Here is a 24,718-nt window from a genome sequence, read left to right as displayed (position 1 = left end):
CGTGTGAACAAGTAAACAGTTTTTCCACTAACCATGACAAGAATGATGGCTGTAACCTTAGTGACAGTACACAACAAAGGCAGAGATAGAGATGGCAACGGCGTCTCCTATACATTACGTTTATATACAACTAACCCGCAACAGTAAATACATTTTGTAAGAATCGTGACTGGATTATGTTTTCTATGAACATTAAATACACATTATCATATTATATTTGTTTTCCACCAAAAAATATCTGATCTTGCAGCACAATATCCACTTGTAGTAACTCCAGGATTATTTAAGGTCAGGGAAAGATCCTGGTCTAACACAGGAAGACGTCACAGTGACTGCAGACACAGACCTGCAGACCTGTGTGTTTACATTTAACCTAAACCAGCATCTTTCCCGAACCTTAGCCAAAGTTCTTTTATTGCTTAAATCAGACGGGACTCTGCTGGATGTGAACCCTGACCTCTGGTTTATCAGTCGTGTGCTTTGTACACCTGCGTCCACCTCATACACCTTTACTCTGCTGTTGTTAATACATGTAGCATTTTACATATATATACATGTATATGCTGTATATGTATAGTGTGTGTGTGTGTGTGTGTATACAAACACAAATGCACAGTATTATTATTTTTCTTACACCCCACTTCCCAAGGATCCAGTGTCAACCGCAAGCCAGATCCTGAGAACCTGATACACAGCGTCCGCAGTGGATCAGGTTTGATGCAGCGATAACCCAAAGCAGGACTGCTATCCAAAAGAACACTGCCATGCATTTATACACAATTAGTCTCTATTAAGTCAATGTAAATGCAAAACTGTCACTTCAGAGAATAAGGGTTTGAAGTGATCCTTGTAGTATATGTGCATAAATGCATCATTTCATGGGTTTTCTTCAAATTCTTGAACTTCTTTCCTTTATTTCTGTGTGTGCGTTTCTCTCTGTTTGTAATGGAACACTACGACAGTCCTGGCCCGCCTTAAAGACAATCTGGAAGCTGGTGTTTATGTCATTTCCCTCTGCCATGACCTTGGCAAGGATTAGTGATTACAGGAGTTAAACGTCACACACTTGATGGATTGATATCAGATTCTGGTAAGCCTGTTGATACAGGGAAACACAGGCTGCTACAGGTTGCTGCGACCTCCCCACTCATCATGTAGTTAAACTGAGCAGGTTGTAGCTTCAAAAACAGGAAATGGTTAACAATTCTCCATCAGCATGTTCACCGCTAAAGAGGTGTAGAACGCAGATACTAGCAAAATACAATCAGCATTAAGGTTCAGTCTTGATCTTGGAAATAGTAGTTGTAAAAAATAAGCCATAACTCAAGCTCCACTTGCTAGATTTCCTATGAGCTTTCAGCCACTTTGTGGCCTTCATCAGCAGATGGAGTTTGCTCTGTTGTCACATGAGACGTGGCTGAAAATGTGGTTTTCTTCTTTGTGGTTTCAGCAGTCCTCTCTCCCTCTCTGACTTTGTTACACAGCTGTCATTGTGTTGATATTGGAAAGCACCTTTGAGGGTTGGTTACCTCCAGCGATACCAAGCCATACAGATAGTTTGGTTTTACAGTACTTCAGACGTTTATCTCAAACCCTGCACTGCACTGCTTTTCAAAAGGCAAGAATTACAGCTGCAGCTTGTGTCGTTATATTCCAGATCTGTTCCATCATGACGAGCATCACTGACTTGGTTGGTAGGACATGGACACAATGAAATGGCTGCTGTCAGGATGGCACGTCTTTCACAATCAGTGTATGGAAGTCCTGCTTTAGTGCTTTGATATCTAGCAGAGCAGCGTATTCTAACACTCCCACTGTGGCTTTTGATAATGCCAAAGGTCAACTATCAGTGTACATAGTGAAATGTCAGCATGGATCAACAGATCCCCAGATCTAAAGGGGATACATGACTAACTCTGGTGTCTGTGGTCTCATCACTTAATGACTTCAAGGGGCTCATATGACAATCTCACATACTGTGCATTCATTTAACGTTTACATTTATGATGAAACCTCTGCATATTATTTGCAACAATTATTCAGAATGTATGTAAATCTATATTTATCCCTGTGAAAAGAAGCTAACTGCTAACTGGAAAGTAAACACAGCACTGTAGATCCCTACCTGCAGAGCGGACAGGAGGACCTCTACGCCGCTGGAGGAGCCCGGGGAGGCTGTCATTCTTAGCCGGCCTTTCAGTCAGTGCCAATCCGTCAGTCCATCAGAGAGACAGTCAGACAGACAGATGAAGAAGCAAACAAAGGTAAAAAAACAAAACAAAAAACTGTTAAACAGGCAGACAGAAAAAAAAGACGGACAGGAAAGACATAGGACAGGAGCGCTCGGACGGCCAGTGATCGTCAATCAGGGGAGGCAGAGGGAAGAAATCCAAAGTGCGTCCTGTGCATAAGTCACACACACACACACACACACAGAGAACATAAAGAATCTGTCTCTCTCTGACGCTCACACAGACGTCCACATGAAGCACTGCTGCTGTCTCAGGAGAGAGAGAAGCGATACTGAACCCCCCCCTGTACTTAAACTGACTGGGAATACACCCCAGGGCCAGGCAGCGCGTGCGTGTCACTGTCGCACACATGTATTCAGTATGTACAGTGTGTGTTTGTAGGTGAAAGTATATATAATGTGTGACCAGTCTTTTTTCCACCATCGTATCACAGTGCAAACGTTATAGAAAACTCTGTTGTTCATGCGTTCATCCTACAGGCATGAGGCTTTGTTCATGTAGAAGAACACTGTTAGATAAATGAACACGAATAAAAGTGGTTGAACGTGTGTTGTTGTGTCTGAGTGCATGCACGTGTCTGTGCATGTGTAACTCTACCCCTCCAGGATAAAGCGCTCCAGAAAACATTTGCGCTGTGGTGTTGAGAAGGCTGCCACTAAAAAAAGGCTTTGACAAGACCAGCTGGGCAGCTGCAGGACACACACACCAGTCAGAGACAGAGCTCAACAAAGCAGGGCCTCTGACGGCTGATCACATTAGCTTCGACATGATCCTGTTCTTTATGGCAATGATCAAACTATAACACAGAAACGCTCTGAAACCACACAACAGACCATTATACCGTTCTGCTACCAACATATAACACCCAGTTACCACTTTATTAGGTACACCCAACTGATGCAGTCTGCACCACATTTATGCATCTCAGTGTGCGACTGATTATTCCAAACACCTCTCCATTTGACAGTAAATGAAAGATGAAACTCTCAGTTTATGTTAAACTAAGTTAAACCTGTTAAACGCTCATTTAGTTAAACACTCATTAAGTAAAAACATGTTAAGCTCTCAGCAAGTTAAACACATTAAACTGTGACTAAGTTAAACACATTAAACTCTGTAAGGGAGGTTACTGTCATGGTTAGGCTGTGGCCCTCTCCCTCTTTCCTACTATTTTCTGCTGTGTTCATCTCTGTGGTGTCTCTTGATTGTCCCCAGTTTTGCTCTGTCCCCGTCTGTGTGCATGTTTGTCTGTTTGGGTATGGTTATCCAGTTTCCTCCTTCCACCGATCCACCAGCCCATCTGAAGCCTATCCTCTAATCAATGTGTGTTCACAATAAATTAAAGAATTGTTTCTGTATTATATTTCCAGCACCCCAAAGGCAAAGATTGCATTAATCTTTCACATTTTAGAGATTTTTTAATTTATAAGAGACACAGATTTACGTTTACACGGCCTGTGAATATAATCCAATAGGGGTGGTTAATCGGTCCAATTTCCTGATTTGATTCGATTACCAATCGATTATTGAGTTTTCATTTGACAACTGTTACCCAAAATACACCATAAATGTACCGCGCCATTAAAAAACAGTCAGCTGCTGAATTACTCAACTTCTCTTTTACTGAGAAAATCGCAAAGCACCTTCAGTACAGGACAAGACAGCATCATTTAAGAATAATAACTGATGATGATGGAGGAGATGATGATGATGCATATCAATAATCAAACACGTTTGAAAGGCGCAAACTATTATTTGACAAACTGTGTCAAACCAAATTCAACCAGCAGAGGGCAACACAAAGACTATAACTGAATTGGAGTCAAAATATACGCAGTGAACCTTTATTTATTTAGACAGAAGTTTTTACAGTATATATTTAGTCCATAATGGATCTGTGATGTTCACAGACACTTCATTATATTCTGTTCTCCTTCACTCACCCTGAACAGATTTCTAAATGTGATTTAATGTTTCATTTATCTTAATCAGTGCCTTTCTTCATTTGCTAAATGAGAGGGAATGCCAGTGTGCCTGTGTGTGTGAGTGTGTGTGTGTGTGTGCCTGTGTGTGTGAGTGTGTGTGTGTGTGAGTAATAGAGACTGAGTCAAGCTGAAGGACACACTGTCTGAGAATACCCATCCTTAATCCTAACTTTCAGCCAGTGAGATCATGGCCAGCTTTCCAGTCCACATCAACCCCAGAGCATGTGGACCCTCCCCATGAGGTCACACACACACACACACACACACACACACACACACACACACACACACACACACACACACACACACACACACACATATGCACACGGGTAATCCTAACATGGCATCAAACACACACACTTTCAGAGACATGGAAACTCTCAAATAGGCCTTGTCATTCCCACTGGGGACACACTTCTGTCCCTCGCAGGAATCCCCTGGCTTAGATTGCACACATGCACACACATACACACACTCTCTAACACACACCCACACACACGTATATATACACACACACTATTATTTCCTCAATAATGAGGGAAGACCCTGTGTGTTGCTTCAGCTGTCCAGTTAATCCATTGCACTGATGCTTACAGACAGGCTGTGACAGTGCTATGCATCCTGGGGCTTTCCATCTTTAACTCTCCTCACATTACTGTGTGCGCGACACGCTCAGCAGCTGGCTCAGCAGCTAACTTCTCCCGGTGCTTTATAACTAAAAACTGCTCCCAACAGTGTAACAACTCCCCTAATCTAATTCATGAGCTGCATCAAACTCACTGCTGCACAACAGGAATCCCAGTCGTTCCACAGAAAGCTCAGTTCTGCTTATTTTTACAGAAGCATTTCTCTAAACAGAATGAACACCTGTCACATCACTTTCATGGCTCTGGTATTGATCACCATACCACCATTAAAGACTGAACACCTGAGGGATCTTAGCAAAGGGGACATGAGCATCATCACCTCAGCGATAGGGCAGAGGAGGGCCCGTCTCTGGTCACCTTGAGCTCCAACTTCCAGACCTTACCATCGATTGCAAGGAAGCCTTTTCTGACCAAAGAGAGAGACACACAACCCGGCTCATATGGGGGACCCTCCTGCTGAGGGCCGGGCTGGGTGAGAGGAGGAAGAGGAGGAAGATAGGACAGCTGGGAATGGAGGAGAGGGGGAGAAGGACATGCAGCATATAGAACATGATACACACAGGAAGTGGACGATGTTAGAGGGACAGCATTCAGATCCCAGAACAGTGAGTGGATCCTGTGCTCAGCAGGTTACAGCTGTGATAGGAGACAGAGCACAGGAGCAAACAGCTGTTTCATCACAGTCTGCAGAGAATATGGATCCAACATGGATCTGAAGCAGAGTGGGACATGGAGCCAGGACCACAGACAGAGACACCTGCAGACAGGTACAGAGACAGAGAGACCAGAGAGAGACAGGCACAGGACCATGGGACAGAGAGGACACAGACACAACTAGTTATAAACAAAAGGTTTGAAGCCTAATTTTAAAATCAGAGAGGGTGTCTGCTTCCTGAACCCAGACTGTGTGAAACACTCTGCTTCCTTCTCAGATCTCAAGAGGAGTGGGGCTACCCAGCTGTTTCACTCATCAGTTAACATGTCCTTATCCATTAGCTTAATAAACTGTATGTCCTCAATAGAGGAAGCAAATTGTTGGAAGATCGTGTGTCCCAAAGAGTCATCCTGTGCATGGATATGGAACACAAGCAAGCAGTGAGCTCTGGGGCCACAGTGCCCTTCATCACTCACAGTGAGTCTCAGAGTGAAACGGTTTGGGCAGAAGTACAGCTCACTGTCAGAGTGGCACCTGTTTTTGAGAATGTGAGTGTGGGTTTCATCCTTGGGCTATAAAGTGCAGAGTTACACGCTAAAATCTGTACAGAAGAAGCAGAATAAGTAGAATAATAAGAAGTCTGGCGAATAATAATAAATGCTTTCTGTGCAGCAGGCACATTATGAGAGGCTGTGGCCATACTGATTTGTGGCCCTTCCTTGTTTAATGTTTAAGGCTGATCAGGCCAGATGAGGCCATAGACAGACCTCTGGATGAGGAACATTTGGCATCATTAACATTCAGGAGTGGGTGGCATGGTGGCGCAGTGGTTAGCACTGTCGCCTCACAGCAAAAGGGTTCCAGGGTTCTGGGCTCTCCTCTGCATGTTCTCCCTGCGCCTGTGTGGGTTTTCTGCGGGTACTCCGACTTCCTCCCACAATCCCAAAAACATTCTGATGGAATGAAATGGATGAAACAGATGAGAAGACTCAGTTGCACTTTTTGGCTAAATTCTTGCAGCTGATGGAATCACGCCCAACACGATCAGCGTATTACTACCTCAAAGACATCACAAGAATAAGAGGATTCATGTCTCAACAACATTTAGAAAACCAAGCTGTCACGCAGCTGTCCCAGAGTCCCAACCACGACCACCACCAGCACGACACTGAGCACATCGCTCCAGTTCTCACATATCTGCACTGGCTTTGGGTCAGTTGATTCTAAAATATTGCTTCTCATTTATAAACCACTAAATAATTTAGAATTATGTTACATCTGTGATCTTCTTCTACAATATCAAGCTACTGACCTCCAGTAGGTTGATACTGTTCCACTTATTACTCCCAGAATTCAGTCCAAACATGGTAAGGCTGCTTTTAGCTGTGAAGCTGCACAGATCTGAAAATCTGAGACCCCTCAGCTTTACACCTGTACAACATTGTACTGAACCATGTGAAAGAATGTTTTCATGCTAAATTTGCTTGATATAGAGATGTTTTGGTTGGGCTGACCTGCAGGCGCGCGTCACTCAGTATTATCGGACTTTATTGGTAAAAAATATTCTCTCTTCCACCTTGGTCATCTTACTGAGTGTTTGCCATAATTTGGATCTCATTACACCAGAAAAGGCTTTGGCTTTATGGTCTCAAAGCATGAGTGTGAGTGCTGATAGAAACCACCAGACGGACAGTCCAAGACTGGCAAGACTGTCAAATCCAAAAATTCTATTTTGGTGCTGGTGTCGAGCCAGCAGAGGCACAAATGTCTGTGGATTTCCAGTTTAACTGGGTGGAAAACATTTCCTGTCCACCAGTTCATCAGCAGTCTGAAACAAACTCGATTAGTACGTTCAGTAGGCAAATTAATTCCAATTATTATAACTGCTGATCACAAACACATTTACATAAATGTATGTGTATTGTGAAATCACAATGTGCTCCTATAAAGACACTCAACCTGAACACACAGCGAAGCCATGACAGTAACAGCATACTGGACTGGAGCCATACTGAAAGAAAAGAATACGTCCTCATCTTTGATTTCAATCTTTATTTCAAATACAAGACGATTTGTCTTGAGTCTGAGCTCTGTCTGAAAAACTATACTGTACATCAGCACACAAGCTGCACCAATAATTAATGCAGCATTTCACATTTTTAGATGTACTACCAGAGTTACACAAGGGGTCGCATAATGTGTTCATTCCCAGACTGATTTGGACATTAAAGTGAGTAATCTGAATAAATCCAGTAGAATAAATACTGCCTGACAGGAGGTTCCCATCAGAACTACAGAATCCTTCTGTGTACTATTAATACAAAGGAGAGGTTTTATGAGCTCAGTGTCTTGTTGAGGACACAAGCAGACGGTCAGCGAAGGCAGCAAGGTGACTGTGCAAGCAGTCACAGATCAGCTGAGTTACGATGTCCACCTGTGTTTCATACACGCATACAAATACAGACACACACACACGAACACACAAGCAAACACACACACACACACGGTACTTGCACGCTCTTGCCCTCACTCTCCCCTTTTCCCTCTGTGTCTTTCTCGCACAGTCTTTTGTAACCTCTCCGTGACGTTACCATAGTAACGTGGTGTGTGAGGAGCGCATGTATGATCAGCAGTGTCATGGCAGTAACTGCTCAGGTTAGGGTCAAACCACTTTTCATTCCAGTGTGGCCAAGGAATGCTTGAAGGGCAAAAATCACCGTAACACACTTTTATCCTTTTTCTATTCCTGTGACCATGAGCTGCTAACTCAGTGGCTGTGAACATAAACAGCTCCTTCCCAAACATAGAAGCTGCTCACTAAACCACCTCGACCTGACGAGGAGAAAACCCAACTCACAGCTCAACCCAGGAGGTGAAAGCTATGCAGGACTGGCCCAGACCTTTCTGAGGAATGGGCTACTGTTAGTGAGCAAGTGTTCTGTAAGTGGTTTTGGGACAGACACTGTAAAATGTGGCGCTGATATTGTTACTGATTTCTCTCTGACAGAGAATTCAGGGCACTGCTGGGGACAGTCAAACGGCCGGCTACAGCCAGGTCGTTTGTTTTTTTACGTACTGATGCTGCTTGTTTCCCATTTCCTCTTTAGCTCCATAGTATATTTACCAGTTCCACTTCCACTTGCACCCTGCCAGGTTTTCTACCATGTGTCATGACTAGCACCTAAGGCGGCTGTTTTCTGAGCCCTTGTTTTGTTTTGAACCCTTCTGTTGATTCTTGGACTCTAGTTTAGTTTTGTTCATAGTTCCTGTTTTATTTTGAAATCATGGTCCTGTCTTTGTCTTGTTTCCCTCCATTTGTGATTGTCTGCCCCGCCCTAATTGGTTTCACCTGTTGCCCATTGCCTTGTGTATTTAAGTCTCGTTATTTCCCTGTCCTGTGTCTTCCCCGTGTTCGTTCCCGTACCTGTGCCTTAGTTAGACTTACCTTGGTTTCCTCCCTAATTAAAAGAGCTGTATCAACTTTTAATTGATGTAGAAGTATTATGAGCCATGACAGGTTTATTTATTATCACTACAACTCTTTCACCATAAAACATAAGACTGGTGTTCACAGGAATATATTATATTATATTATATTATATTATATTATATTATATTATATTATATTATATTATATTATATTATATTATATTACTGCGTCTGGTGTAAGATGTGTATATGAGGGCTGAAATGGAAAAGAAGCCAAAACAGGATCTCAGCTTTTATGTCTCAGAAGTCTGCTTATAGCAACATAACCTGATACAGCAGTTAAGCTACCCCCTCCCAACACACACAGACAGACACACACACACTTGCTGTACTCTATACATGTGCTGCAGGGAGTTGTACACACACTCATGAACATCTAACACACTTCAGTTCATCAAATATTATCTGTTCAGATATTCAAAATACTTAACTGAGCGAGTGTAAATGTGAACAAAGGCTGCAGGTACAGCGTCGCTCGACACAGAACACTCCTGGTCTCCTGAGCCACAACAGAAGCCAGCAGCAAGACTGACCTGTACTCTGCCAGGACGCCATGCAAGCCTGCAGCTGGCTGGACTTAACAAGGCAGCATTCCAGATGTACTTGGTAACTTAACTGGGCCTAGCATAGCGTAGCATAGCGTAGCAGAGCTAAGCACAGACTGTTTCACTTTGGTGAATACTTATTTATTGATTTAGTCATATTTCTCCACTGAGCTTCACTGCTCGGGGGCCTGTTGTGGGGAAGTTTAGTCCAGAGACAGAGATGTGAAAAACGGTGCAGTGTAAACCTGCTCTTTGTGTTTCTTATCCAAGTTGTTACGCAGGTGAATGGGCTTATGTTTATTCATAACACTGTACAATGGCCATCTGGCTCCACCCTGCAATACTGGAACAAAGCTTCTCCTCTATTTCCACTGTTTTCATATTAACTGAACTCCCTCCATCATTACACTGAGTCATTTCTGTAGATCACATGTTCATTTTAGAGCATTTGGAGGGTTTTCATTTTCAGGTAAGTCAGACAGAAACATTAAAAAGTCAGATGGACATTTAGTTTCCAAACAACTCACAGATTTAGACTTAATTAAAAGTCCAGCTACAACTGATGAATGTGCCAGCAACATTTACCACAATTTCATGCACAGGAATGAACAGTCATCAGCTAACACAAAAGTCGTCTTCTGTGTGAAATCATGGATCTATTTAGATGGTAAACAGAACACTTAGCTGGCAGCAGCAGCAGGAGTGCAGGAATATGTCCTTTCAGAGGTGTGAGATAACACTGGAGGAGCCTGAGGTTGGTGTTAGCAGTGCGTTGAGATTTGCATTAACATCCTCACTGACTGTAATGAATCTATAAATTGTCGTGCGTGGTATTGTTGGCAGAAAGCAGTGTACCATCATGCACATCATTTTGCAGGGTACAGCACAGAGTTTAAATTTCACAATTCACTCAGATTAAATGGTTGTGCTCTATATAGTGAGGAGGCTTAGACTGCTGGTGCCTTTGAAACTTCGCCTGATGTTGAGCATATCAATTTGTTGCCTTGTTGAGTTTCATTCACAGTTGCCCTAATTTTCCTTTAGCATAATCAAGTCTCTCATGTCTCATTAGACCATTGGATGCTACTTTGCTCCTCTCTGCTATGCCTCTGATCTGACATCCCATCCCACTGTACAGAGCCAAGGCACAGAATGCACACTCACATTCAGGACGTAACAGAGCTGCATAGCACAGATAGCAGTGCAGCTTGACTAGCAGTGGAGACACGAGCTGGAGTGAGCAGGCAGCCTGCCTGTGACAGAACAGACCAAAGCTTCTTTCCATAACTGTTTGTCATTTTTTGCATCTTGCCACTCACAGCAGCAGTTTGTCAGCGTGGCTGCATATTTCACTGAAGACGATAACTGTACTGATGAAGAAGGCTCTGACACTCTGTAGATCCAAACTATTGGATCAATCTCCGATTTATATTATTTAAAAAAAACATGAAAAATGAAAACAATGAGAAGTCACATTTTTCCTCAGCTACAGTGCAGAGCACAGTGCGATCCTTCAGCAACACCTAAATGCTCATGCTGAAGTGGCTCTGGCCGAGGCAATGCCCTGCTCTGCCAACCTCAGAGGCTGCCAGATCAACCCTGCAGCTCTCTCTCTCTCACTATACAGAAATACTTATGACACACACAGACACGTACACACTCAGTGTGTGCCTACCTGTGCAGAAGGCTGGTGAGCTACCCTCCAGCTCCCTCAGAGTTCCATTCCAGGTAAAATTATTACGGCCGTAACTAAACATAACTGTTTTCACCTGTTTCTCTGCAGGTATGTATGCAGGTATCTAGGCAACAAAAAAAGAGATTCCTTCCTTCCCTCTTTTCTCCTCTCACTGGAAGCAAGTGTGAGGGAACCCAGCCTGGTGTAAATGACTGCAGGGAGAGCAAGAGTCAGAGCAGCACTTATAAGCACCTGGCTGAGGCAAAATGCCCTTGTGCCTTTTGGCTGGCCATTGGTTAGAAGCCCAAATGTCAAACAGAACGTGTGTGTGTGTGTGTGTGTGTGTGTGTGTGTGTGTGTGTGTGTGTGTGTGTGTGTAGAGGGGTAGGTGGAGTGAACATATAGCCCCTCTGTGTGTGTGTGTGTGTGTGTGTGTGTGTGTGTGTGTGTGTGTGTGTGTGTGTGTGTGTGTGTGTGTGTGTGTGTGTGTGTGTGTGTGGTATAAGGTGAACACTGTGTGTGCATGTAAATCACCCCTGTCAACAGTGTGAGTCAGAGGCTCCACTGTTTCCTACTGACAACCTGCTGTGAAAGACATCAAGCTGAAACCTGTGTGTGTGTGTGTGTGTGTGTGTGTGTGTGCGTGTGTGTGTGTGTGTGTGTGTGTGTGGATCAGAAAGAGTATGGTCACAGGAGAGAGTAGAGGGAATGCATTTGTGGTGTTTGTCTTTGAAAGGATTCCAGGGCTCTAGTGTTACACTCACCCCACTTGCTTCCCCGCAGCACTACGTATTATACATACACATATTCTGAAATCAGAATCAGTTTGAATTAAAAGTCCCACAAAATGGTTAAAATTGTTAACTATTAAAATTGTAAAATTGCACTAATAATATACTATTAGCATACTAAGTGCATTGTACATACATCAAAATAACTTTTAGTATATTAATCATGTGCACATGGAAGAGTACCGTTTTTACCTGGGTGCATGAATCAAACCAAAGCACCAGGCACTGTGATCTGCTAAAGGTGCTGTGGCGTTGTGAGAGTTTTGGCTCCAGCATGAACGGTGAAGAAGCTACACCTGAGAAACGCCCATGTTCATGAACCTAGCTGTTGTGAGGCAGATCTGCTGCCTCTGGGGTTTTGGTGGTTTTTGTTTTTCCTCTCTCTTCTTCTCTGTCTCTCTGTGTGCATGTGTCAGTGTGTGTGTGTGTGTGTGTGTGTGTGTGTGTGTGTGTGTGTGTGCGTGTGTGTGTGCGTGTCTTCAGTGTGGGTGTGTTTCAGGCAGTGGATTCCTGGGCAGCTCCTCCCTACTCCCCTCACCAGCTCAGCACCGAGTATAAGAGGCTAGGCGTTCCTGTCCATCCTCATCAGTTCGTTCCGTCATTTCCCATGATGACTAGATCGCTGCGCTCTTCCTTTTGAAATACCTTATGGACTTTCTCACCTGTGTTTTAGACCTTTTCCCTCTGCCACCTGCTAACCACCGTGCTCTCTCTCTACCCACAGTTTCCACTGGAGTTTCCCTCACGTGAATCTACTATTCCCCTCCAGCCGCCGCTCCCCCCGCCCACCACCTTCCTTTTCCCCTGCCTGCTTTTGGGTCCAGGCCTGGTTGATAGACTCAGTCTTAACACTAGCTTTTCCACTGATATCTACTGATACCGTGACCTTGAAGCACACAATGGCTCATGAAGGCATGGAGCCCTAAACATCTGCTGTCCCCTGATCAGCAGGGAGAACATCTCATCCGCTGTGTTACTGTGCATCACTGAGTTTCATATACACTGATTTCAATCTATTAAGAGAAGAATATTTGCCCTTAGGTAGGTCTACACTGTACACCAGTGTGTATACATCACCACACCACACGAATAAGTAAACGAACTCAATCAAAACACAAACTATTTGTGTTCATCCACCCACATAGCTTAATGACACGCTTATTACAAGCTACTACATCAGTGGTATCCTCTAATACTACTTAGCTAGATGTTTTGCTGACTGCCACATAAAATCCTGAACATGATGAAACTATTCATAAAGTTGGTCTAACATCTGACCAGTCAGAGCTGACTCCTGTATGGTAACTTGTCCCCATAGGAACAGTCGTTATGCAACCTTCAAAACAAACACAACCAAATTCAGAGATATGCTACAAATAGCACGGACACCGACAGAAGATTTTCCAGGGGACATAAATAAGTGATGAAGCCGGGAGGGGACAGTGATTTGAATTTGCAGGCTAATAATAAGCAAAAGACTAAGATTAGGTTAACAGCAGCTGTCTGCAGTAATATCTCAGTCATGCAATTATGATACCAAAATAAACAAAAAAAACTTCTTCTATCACAAAGCACGAAACAGCATGTCGCAGCCAGGTTCATCACTTTTTTGTGTTTAGGTGTGATCTTGGAGACCATGGTTTTTACTATAAACTACACATGACACCACTCCACCACTAATCTAATGTGGAGCATTCAGTGATCCGGTTCATGCTGTTGCCGTGTGGTTCTTGTTCTTGCACAGCTCTGCTTCCACACCAGCACTCTAAACTCGGAGGATTTGACCTGACTGAACAGTATTGACAGGAATCTCCCAGTGGGTGAGTGCTGCCATTCTGTCTAAGCAGACAGCAACGTGTTGTAATGTCCACACACACGGACCAGTGAGTGCTGAGCTGCCACACATCACAGTAACAATGCAGAGAACTCAGACTCCAGACAATGCTGTGACACAGACACATCTGCAGTTCAGCCAAGCTGCTCCATCTCCTCACAATGATGTGACACAGCAAATAATTCAGTATAATCCTAAAAAATTAATGCACCATCCCTATAAAATGGAGTATCTGAAATGTATCTAAAACTAAAGTCACGTCGGTCTCGGTCAAGAAGGCGAATTGGGCCAGAGATGTACCTTGCACCTTTCTATCTTTGGCCTTCTGACGATCTTCATCTTTCAGCTGCACCACAGTCATCCTCACTCAAACATCAGAATTCTTCCATCCTTTATCCTCCCTAACTCCTCTTAAGATCTCCTACTAATTTTTATCTTTATCCTTTCCTAACTCCTCTGTGCCCCCATCCCCATCTATCCATCCTTTCTGTATCCTTCCTCTATCCTCCCTTCCTTCTTTCCTTCCTACAGTGATTTTCCATACTAGCCCATTTTTATCATTCCTCTCCCCTCTGTGAATCGGACCCTTTTCTATCCGTCCTACGCTCCCTCTCTTCTTCTTCTTCTCCCACTCTCTCGTTTATCATTCTTTCATTTCCAAAGGTCATGACTATATTTTGGTTTCTGCTTTACAGTAACAGTGCAGACAATGAATGGGACAGCACAGCGCTGCGCTCCACTCCTGCGATTTCCCACAGGAGAATTGTGTAGTTTCCTGTTTCATGTTGCCTTCAGGCAGATGGTACAGGTCAATAAATGCAAAGACAGACTCAAACACAGTTTTTATCCAACTGCAATAACAACCCTCAATGCTGCAAAAAAATAATATGCAATATACTGTTTTTATGCAATGACTGGGTGTGTATGACTGTGTGTGTTATGTATTCTGCTAATGTTATTTGTTTTTATTTATTCTTTTTTATAACCCTAACCCTTGGAGCTGAGTTGGAAATGGCAGTTATGTCCCAGTCTGACAGGAGTAAGGATGGAAAAGTGCAATGTTGCAGCTGAAGGATCAAGGATCAAGGAACTTTATTGTCATACCAGGACATTTGCATGTTATGGTACGAAATTGGTACTCAGGTCCCAGTTTTAAGCCATCAACAAGAGGACAGCCATCACACTGGGGCTCCTGTGCCCTGGTGAGAGCATTTTCAGAGCTTTGCAAGACAGAGCATCCGGCAGACATAAATAACGCCAACTTGACCTGACCTGGTCAGGAAATGGACAAAAGCAAAGCCGTATGTAAGATGTGCCAAATTAAGCTGAAATACTGTGGAAGCATCACAAAGCCCTTTAACGAGACATCACCCACATATGCAATCTGCAAAAACATCCAACCCAAACCAAACCCTGCTGGAGCAGGACCACAGACAGAGAACATGCAGCTCTGCAGCCAGAGACACCTGCAGACAGGTACAGAGACAGAGAGACCAGAGAGAGACAGGCACAGGACGAGGGGACAGAGAGGACACAGATCTAATGACATGGAATAAAAGTTAATAAATGTGAGAGTGGGTCTGAGGAGAGAAAGAGAGGAGAGGTGTGCAGAGGATCATGGGAAGTCTCCCAGCAGCCTCGGCCTGTAGCAGCATAACTAAGGGATGGTTCAGTTGCCTGAGCCAGTCCTACTATGGACTTTATCCTTAACTGTAACAGTGTCTATAGAAATAATTGTGACTAACTACAGGTTTAGTCATAATAACTAAAACTGGAACTACAACTAATTATAAGCTTTGTCAAATAAAAAGGTTTGAAGCCTAAGTTTAAAATCAGAGAGTGTGTCTGCTTCCTGAACCCAGGCTGGCAGCTGGTTCCACAGGAGAGGGGCTTTGCCAGAGTACCCAGCTCCAACAGACAAGTTTATTTCCTGCTTGCTACTGACATGTGGACACTGGAGAACTACAGGGAGAGTTTCCCTGGGAGTATTCTGCTCCCCTGGATTCCTGGAGCCTAGGAAACATTGCACAAGCAGCTATCAGTATCAGAATGATAGCAAGTGGGCCAGTGATAGCTGATACAGGGAACTGTGCAATCTTCTCAGTACAGCGTCTGATACAGTAGACCATTCTCATCTTGAGTCAGAATCTCAGGCCCAGCTATAGTCTTCTCTTCCATCAGAAATTCAGTCTCATCTTCTGCACTACTATGCTGATGACACCCAACTTAAGCCAAATGACTAAAAGCAATGACCTTCCCTCTTTGGCCCCGCTCAGTTATGATTATCTCATTTTCAGCTGGAGTAGAACACTGCAGACAGTTACCTACAGACAGAAAGAACCCACTGTGTGCCAGCTCCTGCCCCTCCTCAGTGGCTCAGGGCAATGAATGTTCTCACAGACACATTTCTATTCTACCCCCATACTGCACTGCCAGAAACCCCAGGTCCTGTCCTGCTGCGCTTTCAAGAAGCAGTTTAAAACACACTTTTACTCACTGGCTGTTTAACTGTAAGCACACTGTTTGAAGTGTGATTGCAGGTGTGTTTTGTAAGTGCATCCACCTGATCCAGGTAGGAAACCCATTTGGTTTAGTAATGTTCTGCTTTTGTGGTGCCCTGAATCAAAGGGAAATAAGATGTCGTGGGGTTTGTTAGAATACTGATCACTGCCGTATTTGTAGCTGATGGCTGTTTGACTTTCAGTAGTCTTAGCTTCAGAGGTAGAGAGAGTCATACTGAGACATACTTGTCATCTCCGAGGCTTAACAGAACATCATCTTGGCATGTGAACCACGCTCTGGTCCTGTCTCATATTACTCAGTTTGAGTCAACAGGTACAGATCTGGAGCTTAAATTTCAGCCTGAAATTAAGTTTAATGGTGGGTAAATCTAGTGCAGGGTTAAAAAGGCTGTTAGCACAAAGTATTATCCCAGGTAGCAACTGGGCAAGAGGTGATACAGCAAACTGCCTAAACACAAACAACTAAATATCTTACTGCTTATGCCACAATATCAGAAAGATTTTTGTCTTAATTAAGTTCAGGTTTACAGTAGAATGTCATACAAGTCACAGTCATCTTAGAATATTTCTAAAATAAAAAATCTAAAGTCCTGCTCCCAGTTTCCAGTACTTCTTGATACTTCTCAGTAGGCTAATGTTAGCCAGCAGTAAAAATTATTTCTTCCAGTGAAACCTGTTCAGGTTAACAGTTGCTGAGCAACGGTTCTCACTCAGTAGCTACAATAGGTAACTCAAGGGTTCTATGGCGTTGGAGACTTTTGATTTCAAGTTTTATTTAAGTACGTTTGTTTGCTTTCATTATAGAGGATGCTTAGTGATAGTAAGAGTGTCTGTGAACAAGGAGAATATAAGATGTGCCGGTGAGTTTTTCATTTCAATGAAAAGATTCTTAATCATCACATTAATAAACATTGTGTTGTTCCACATGCATTAGACAGACAAGGCAGAAGACTGAAAAGGCAGAAATATAGTTCTCCCTCATTCATTAAGCCTCAGTGTTCTCTTTGCCCTTCATTTGCGCAGTCAATTGCCAGGAGGACATGGTTGATACTGCTTGAAATAGCCTTTGGTGTAACTCAGTCAGAGTGAAAATACCCCTGCTTCATCACTTGAATTGGATCCTTTTCAAGTGGATCAGATAAAATGGTGCGTGCATCAACTTTGCAGACAGTCAGGAACGACAAGCCGGGGTGAACCAGGGTGTCTATCTGTAAGTGGATTCGGCACGGTGGGGTGTTGGCAGCAGGATTGGATATTTAGATATACAGCACAGTCCTTCATTTAAAGGGATCCTCAGGTAATCTGTGGCTTTTGTAGACAGCTGATGATCATGGGCATGTCTCAGGCACAACCTAGAGGCTTGTAAATGACATTCAGTGAGAATGAATAAGGTCTAAAGTACCTGCTGCTGGGGTGTAACTGTCAGTCATAATGACGTCAGACATATGAAATAATGAAGTCTCAGCTCTCAACTTTTTTTGGAGCTGCCATGTGCATACACTGCTGGACATGCTCCATGGAAAAGGATGGAGCATGTAGTGTGTGTGTGTGTGTGTGTGTGTGTGTGTGTGTGTGTATTTGGTAGACTATTATTACATTATATATTTGATATCCTCAGTGACTAAAACATATTGCAGTGATAAATTTAAAATGTCAAGTCTTGCAAAGAGCTGTTCTGCAGTTCCACTGGATAAAGTTGGGCATTGTAAGGATGAAGGGCCTCAGTATGCTTCAGACAAGGTGCACTGTGATTGGCCAGGTGACTGGAGGTGTAAAAGAAGGCGGGGTTTTAATTTTTCTTTTTTCATTCTTCACATAACTACCTGTCACTGGGTCAAGGAGAGAGTTTACCTTGCTGCTCATTGTAATTGCCCTCTGACTTGTCCAGAACTAGTTTCTACTTCAAAACAGCTCAACTCCAACACTGAAAGCGAGTCCCTCTCCACACTGGCTGGAGAGCAGCTCTTCTGACGTATGCCACTATCCATCAACACCGAGTGTGTAACATGAGCTTTCATTGATAGTCTGTGCACTTGTCATGCCGTACATGGCTGAAATAGCACTTTCCAAAAGGCCTGAAACCTAAGCTGCTCTCCAGACACACTGCCCATCTCCAATACACACACTAGCAAACTTTTAGCCATACTGTGGTAAACAGCGTGGCTCTCTGTGACAGCACACGCACAGCACATGTACAGGCAGAGAATGGATCAGATTTTTTTTAGTTGGCATGCATGAGTAATTAAAGAGATCCTGTCACATTGACCAATTTTCTGGTAATCTGAATTTTCAGACCAGATGCAAAATGCTCATCTGGAAACCTGCAGGTTAGCTCAGAGAGCAGAATTAGCTGTTAGCTCCAAGATTCAGGTCAGAGCTCCAGATGTTAGGAAGCTGTGGATGGTTTTAAATTGAACATGAAGGAATAAAAGGCGTTTTTTGTTACTGTGTTTAAGGCTGTTTAATGAATATTGCTAAGGTTCTGTCTGACATGTTAAGTCCCAGTTTGGGAAATGGTGTCAGCTGATACAGGAGGAGACATCACTGACACGGATGAGAGACAAAGACAAGGCATCACAACGCGTTTTGGATAAGTTTGGGTCAGCCTGATGTTCCATATCGCTAACTCACACAGCCCCGACCGTGAGTCAGCGAGCTGACCCCAGGAGAGCGCGCTGCAAACATCGCAAGCGAAGAGGGGAGGGCTCCATGCTAGGCTAACGGCTCGCGCTAGCTAACGCGCGGTCCCCGGAGAACAACCTGGACGAGCTGAGAGCCAGGATCACAACACACCGGGAAACAAGAGAGTGCTGGCTTTCAGACAAAGGCCCAGAACCAGCCGCTCAGTTACAGACTCACTCCGTACACCGAGGACACCGGACTGCAGCCTCCGGTGAGGCCAAAGGGCGATGTGTCTGCGTGTTTATTAACAACTCGTAGTGTGGAGACATAGGGACAGTTCAAGCATTGCTCTCCAGATGTGGAGTTTTTACTGCTGGAATGCCGTCCCTGCTGTCTGCTGAGGGAATGTACTGCTGTGTGTTTGGCAGTGGTGGAGGAAGTACTGAAGCTTAGTATTTAAGTAAAAGTACAAATATCCCGCAAAACATTTACTCAAGTTAAAGTGGAAGTACTATATCAAGAATCTTACTTCAGTAAAAGTACTAAGTACACACAAGCATGCACATGCACTAGAGACACTGGGGCAGGGGGCTTCCTAGTGAGGAGCTGGGGTGAATCGGTGCCTTGCTCAGGGGCACCACAGCCATGGTCGCAGAGGCAGGAGAGGCGCGTCTCCTTGTTATGGTGTCCCGCTTTGGTTTATTGTTTGTGTGTAAAAGTTAATAGCGCAACCGATGCTAATGCGCTAGCCCGTCAATCGGATTCTCCATATTATGTTAGCATCGAGCTAATAGCTACTTATTACCACTTGTAGGTCGCGACGGAGCTTCCGCCCCTCGGTACAACGGCTTTGCAAACACTGCCCGTTGCAAACACTGCCCGTTGCTGTCTCGCTTTGTTGTGTTTCTACTGCAAAACATTTCCACACAGCGACATTCCACAGTGTGCAGCCAGTTAGCAGAGCAGCCGGCAGGGAATCACCTGTGGAGTCAGTGTCATAGCAGAGACTCCGTATTGTACGGGTTTAGATCCCGTGTCGAGACGGAGATACACACAATTAATCAAACAATATGTTGGACGTGACCCGGACCTCATGAAGATGAGCGAGTTTTCAACGGACGTTAAAGATTTGCCGACAATCGAGACTGTTGATATCACCAATGATCTCGTACTTCAGACCGCTTATTATACGAAACAGCAAATGAAAGCCTACAGAAGCCTGGAGCCGTTTAACTTGTGTGTGAGCGGGTTGGTCCAAAGCCTCGGTACCAAACGGCTCCAAGACGATTATCGTTTGGTATTTATTCTTATACTGGTTATGTATAGCTAGCAGCTAGCAATAGCGGCTACAAGAGGGTTTATCTGTCCGTTACATAGAAATACTAATGTATGACATGACAGCGAAATAGCATTTGGACTACTGAGTCAACGTCCCCTAAAACGCTAGGACAGAATAAAAAGTACCAGTGAAGTCCACATTAGACTACCGGCAACTTAATAATTATTACTATGTCAATGAGCATTAAGCGACAAGCTAATGATATAAACACAGCCACAAAAACCAAGTTAGCTAGCTAACATACCTTTGATGAAGTGGTCACTGCAGACACGGCGTTAGCAGACCGCTCCTCCCGACCGCAGACGTACGTTTAAGATCCACCTTTAACGGCGTTAAAGTTGTTTATATTCGTCTCCTTTGTGGGTGACTACCTTTGGTACTCTGTAATAGTTTTTTCTTTTTCTCTATTGCAACGATCTGAGCGCCGGTAAACTAAACAAAACACAGGCATTTTTCCACACGGTAGATTCTCGGTGTGTCAGTGAGCTAACGGCTGAAACACTTCCTGCCCTCCATTTGAATTTGGCGCCCTCGCGCCGCTGCGTCGTGACGTCACATGAAACCCACCTATTCATGCATGTGCCCCCACCCCCGCCAATCCCCCCCCCCGCCAATCCCCGCCCCCCCATCAAAAGAATCATACACCATGCATCTCATGACAAACAGTATAGTCATTTAATGAGGAGAGAAAATTACTGTACATTCAAAAACAGGAAGAGGACAGATAAATAAAGCTTCATTATTTTAAAAAAATTAATCAACCATCCGACTAAATAAAATCCACAGTCGTCAATACTTTGGAAGTTCAAATTTGTACAGAAAACATATTTACATTTGTTGCTTTGCCCTTTTTTTTTCTTTGTACATAAAATGAGAAAAATAAACATTGTACCTTGTTTTTAGTACAAATACATTTCAAAAAAAGCTGTGACATACAGTGCAAAAAAAGGTTTTATGTGACTTTGTAAAATTCCTGATGTTTCAGTAAACCTCATACTAGATGGAAACAATATGGAGGAGGAGAGAGACAGGCTTCCAAGCATCCTCAGCAGAACTCCAGAGTTCAGCTTTGACCTTCTCATCAGACCATTAGACTCTATGATCAGACTCTTCTGTGATTTAGCTTATTTAGTTTCAGAGATCCAAAAGCTGCAGACTGTGCACTTAACTGTTTAACTGTAAAGTGGAAAAAAATGGAGAACAGCTCTGACAGCAAAGTCAAACTGTCTGTATTTTACTTACAGACACTGAAACCCACTGAGGGACATGTAAAGCCATGTAAACCCACTGAGGGACACTGAAGGAGGGAGAAACCCACGGACCAGCCAGCTGAGGCAGACGGCCCACTCACCGAGTCTGGCTCTGTCTGAGGTTTCTTGCTGTTACAAGGTTTTTTCTCCTCACTGTTGCAAAGTGCTGCTCATGATATAAACTGTTGGCTTTGTTTCTATAATATTACTCTGCAGTGTGCCTTGTAATAACGTATGCCATGATTTGGCGGCTTTATTGGCGTTATCTAAATAAAATTTCCACTCCTGAAAACTAGTATGTCAACTGGAGGCGGAGGACAAAAGTGTGTTTAACAATCAAATATATTCACGAGGACCAAGACAGATTTGAAATAGAGGCATGTATCTGCTTTTCTCTCTAACTGAGCTAATTAAAGTCCCAGGCAGCAGATAACAGGTTACAGTACTACAAGCCGTCGCTGAATCTCTGCTCCTGTCTATAATGATTCTTTTTTTTTTCCTCACACAATTTCTTTACAAAATAGTCTAAACTCAGTGATTGTCTCGCATTGGAAAACATTCTACAAACAGCGGTGGAAGAAGAATTCAGATCTTTTACTTCAGTAAAAGTACCATTACAGAAATGTAAAAATACTCCATTACAAGTAAAAGTCCTGCATGAAAAAGTCCTATATAAGTAGAAGTACATAAGTTCTAGCAGCAAAATGTAAAGTATTAAAGTAAAAGTACTAGTTTGGTCCCTCTGACTGAATTATTACTGTGACATCATAAGATTATTAATAGTGAAGCATTACAGCATATTGCTGCTGTAGCTGCTGGAGGTGGAGCCACTTTCAACCACTTTAAATAGAGTTTTATAAACAGGGACACCAGATAAATCTGAGGAGATGTTTGGTGATTAATAAAAGATGAAAAAAAAAACAAATCTGTTTTCAGTTTTTGGACTTTGGAGTTTTTCTTGAATCTTGGATTATTGATGAGATGTTGGATCATTTGAACATGTATTTAAATTAAAGCATGTGAGAAGTTTAAAGGGAAAAATGACTGTGTGGTGAAGCTCAGACACACAGTGGTTTAATCTTTAACAGTGCATTGTATGTTCAAAGTTTGTTACATCATCTAATGTGTAAAAACTTCTTCAAAGTAATCAGTAACTAAAGCTGTCAAATAAATGTAGTGGAGTAGAATGTACAATATTTCTTCATTTTCTGAAATGTGGTGGAGTGGAAGTATTACGTAGCATAAAGTGGAAATACTCAAGCATAGTACAAGTACCTCAAAAATGTATTTAAGTATACAGTACTTGATTACTTTTCACCACTGTATACAAAGTAGGGCTTGGTTATATGACTAAACTCAACATCACAATATTTAAAGTCAATGTGGACGTTGAGAGGTGCTCAGAATCATATCAAGTCAGAATATCTGTGGTTCCATGGCAAACTCGATGTGCTGATGAAGACTGTGTAATGTGGTTGAAAGCTCTGGAAGAGCTTCTAAATTTGGAGGTTAGATCATTTTGTCAACGTACTGTATGTTTCCAAGGCGAAAGCATGACCTCTGGAGCTCAGTCGAACTGATGCACAGGGCGCTAAAGAGTAAAGCTCATCAGCTATCTAAAACAAAAATAAACAGAACCTCATTCAATGATCATATCATCTCAATGTAAAGCCAGTAGAAGTCTGTATTCAGTAATACTGAATTCTGACCCTGTCCTGGTGTAAAATAACGCTTTATTTTACACCTCTGTCATTTAAAGTCAGTTACAAGGACTTTTCCTGGAAAGAACTGAATCATTTGATACTAATGACAGGAAAATAGATGCTGTACATGTGTAATGAATCCATTTCATACAAAATTGTGAAAACAGTTGAACAGTATCTGTAAGGAAGCCTTTGTACAGAACCCCTAACGTCCCCCAAAGTCATGTAAACAAGATAAAAACTGTGACTCTCTCAGGACTTTGGAGGCTCTGTATGTACAGACACTTCAACATATATGAAGAGTAAAGTTTGCAATTATAAAAGGATCTTTACTTACATTTCAAAAAGCCTATCCTTCAGTATGTTCATATTTTCTCTATAATCAGTATCAAATGACACAATATGAAGTGCCTGTTAAAACCTGATGCTGTTGTGCTGCAGTAGCAGTTGCACTGTGATGATTGTCACATTCGCTGATGATTCGAGGTGATCACGGATTTTTAATACTGACAGTCTTTCACATACTGGCTGGAATCACTTTGTGATTGCCATGGCCACTTACAAAGGAATTTCTACAGACTGCAGGTGATTGTCTAACAAAAGCAGAGTTAAAACACCTGCTGTGAGCATGTGAGCTCGCACTTCACTGCACAGAGACTATATCAGATAATTAAGGCACGACTTTTGGTGGTTAGTGATCATTCCCACTCTCGTGTCACGGTCCACTGAGCACTCAGCGGACCGTGATAAAACAGGAGTTAAACCAGATGCAGGGACACAAAACACACGTTAGAGTGAAGGATCCTACAGATGTTCAGCCTGGGAGCCTGACTGTGGAAGGGTTCACTGAAACTCAGCAGTCACCAGCACCACGACAACTTATTGTTGGTTCATATTAAAGCTAATGTTTTTTACATGTCAAAGTCTTGAAGAGATTTGACTTGAAGCACCATGTGACGTGGCCCAACACATGATCTCTGACTGACAACTGGTTCAGCAGCGTCCCTCACACTGCTATGGTGTGTTCCTCATTGGCTTTCCATCACATCTGTGTCTGATGGAAGGTGGGGGTGCAGGGGGGTGGGGTTATTCTTGGCACATTTGTCAATTAAAGTCCTCCTGATTTAATCATCGGCTCACCATGACCTCACTTGGTGCCATTACCTTTGTTTACCTGGGACACATGAGGGTCAGTATGTGTGAGAATCCAGGGGGCTCCGCGCACATGATGCTCCAGATGTGGTCGAGTCTTTTTGACATGCTGGGACAGAGTCGGGAGACCACTCTGGGTCCTGCTTTCTGGTACCTCAGGAAGGTCAGGAGTTCACATGTGATTCATCCAGGTCCTCAACAGTAGAAGATGTCTCCATCATTCTGAGGGTCCGACATCACTGCAGCTTTGTTTTCTA

At 43.2% G+C, this 24,718-nt stretch overlaps 2 protein-coding genes across 8 annotated transcripts in view; both read right to left on the bottom strand.

Moving 5' to 3' along the window:
• LOC121181913 (cytosolic carboxypeptidase 4) overlaps positions 1 to 11,333 on the bottom strand; it is a 75,586-nt gene extending 64,253 nt beyond the window's left edge. The window contains 2 exon segments of the mRNA XM_041038142.1: positions 2,126 to 2,193; positions 11,249 to 11,333. Coding sequence (XP_040894076.1) covers positions 2,126 to 2,193; positions 11,249 to 11,330 — 150 coding nt within the window. The 5' untranslated portion in view covers positions 11,331 to 11,333.
• Positions 11,334 to 21,009: 9,676 nt separating this feature from the next.
• Positions 21,010 to 24,718, bottom strand: part of akap13 (A-kinase anchoring protein 13) — a 61,277-nt gene continuing 57,568 nt past the window's right edge. For all 7 annotated transcript variants that reach the window (XM_041037582.1, XM_041037583.1, XM_041037588.1 and 4 more), the window contains one exon: positions 21,010 to 24,715. In XM_041037582.1, the coding sequence (XP_040893516.1) occupies positions 24,657 to 24,715 (59 nt within the window). In that variant the 3' untranslated portion in view covers positions 21,010 to 24,656. The remainder of the gene's footprint in view (positions 24,716 to 24,718) is intronic.

Source organism: Toxotes jaculatrix, chromosome 5 (assembly GCF_017976425.1).
Source record: "Toxotes jaculatrix isolate fToxJac2 chromosome 5, fToxJac2.pri, whole genome shotgun sequence".
In the NCBI taxonomy this organism is placed as follows: Eukaryota; Metazoa; Chordata; class Actinopteri; family Toxotidae; genus Toxotes; species Toxotes jaculatrix.
The sequence above is the reverse complement of the archived record's forward strand: the minus strand, read 5'-3'. Positions and strand labels throughout refer to the sequence as shown.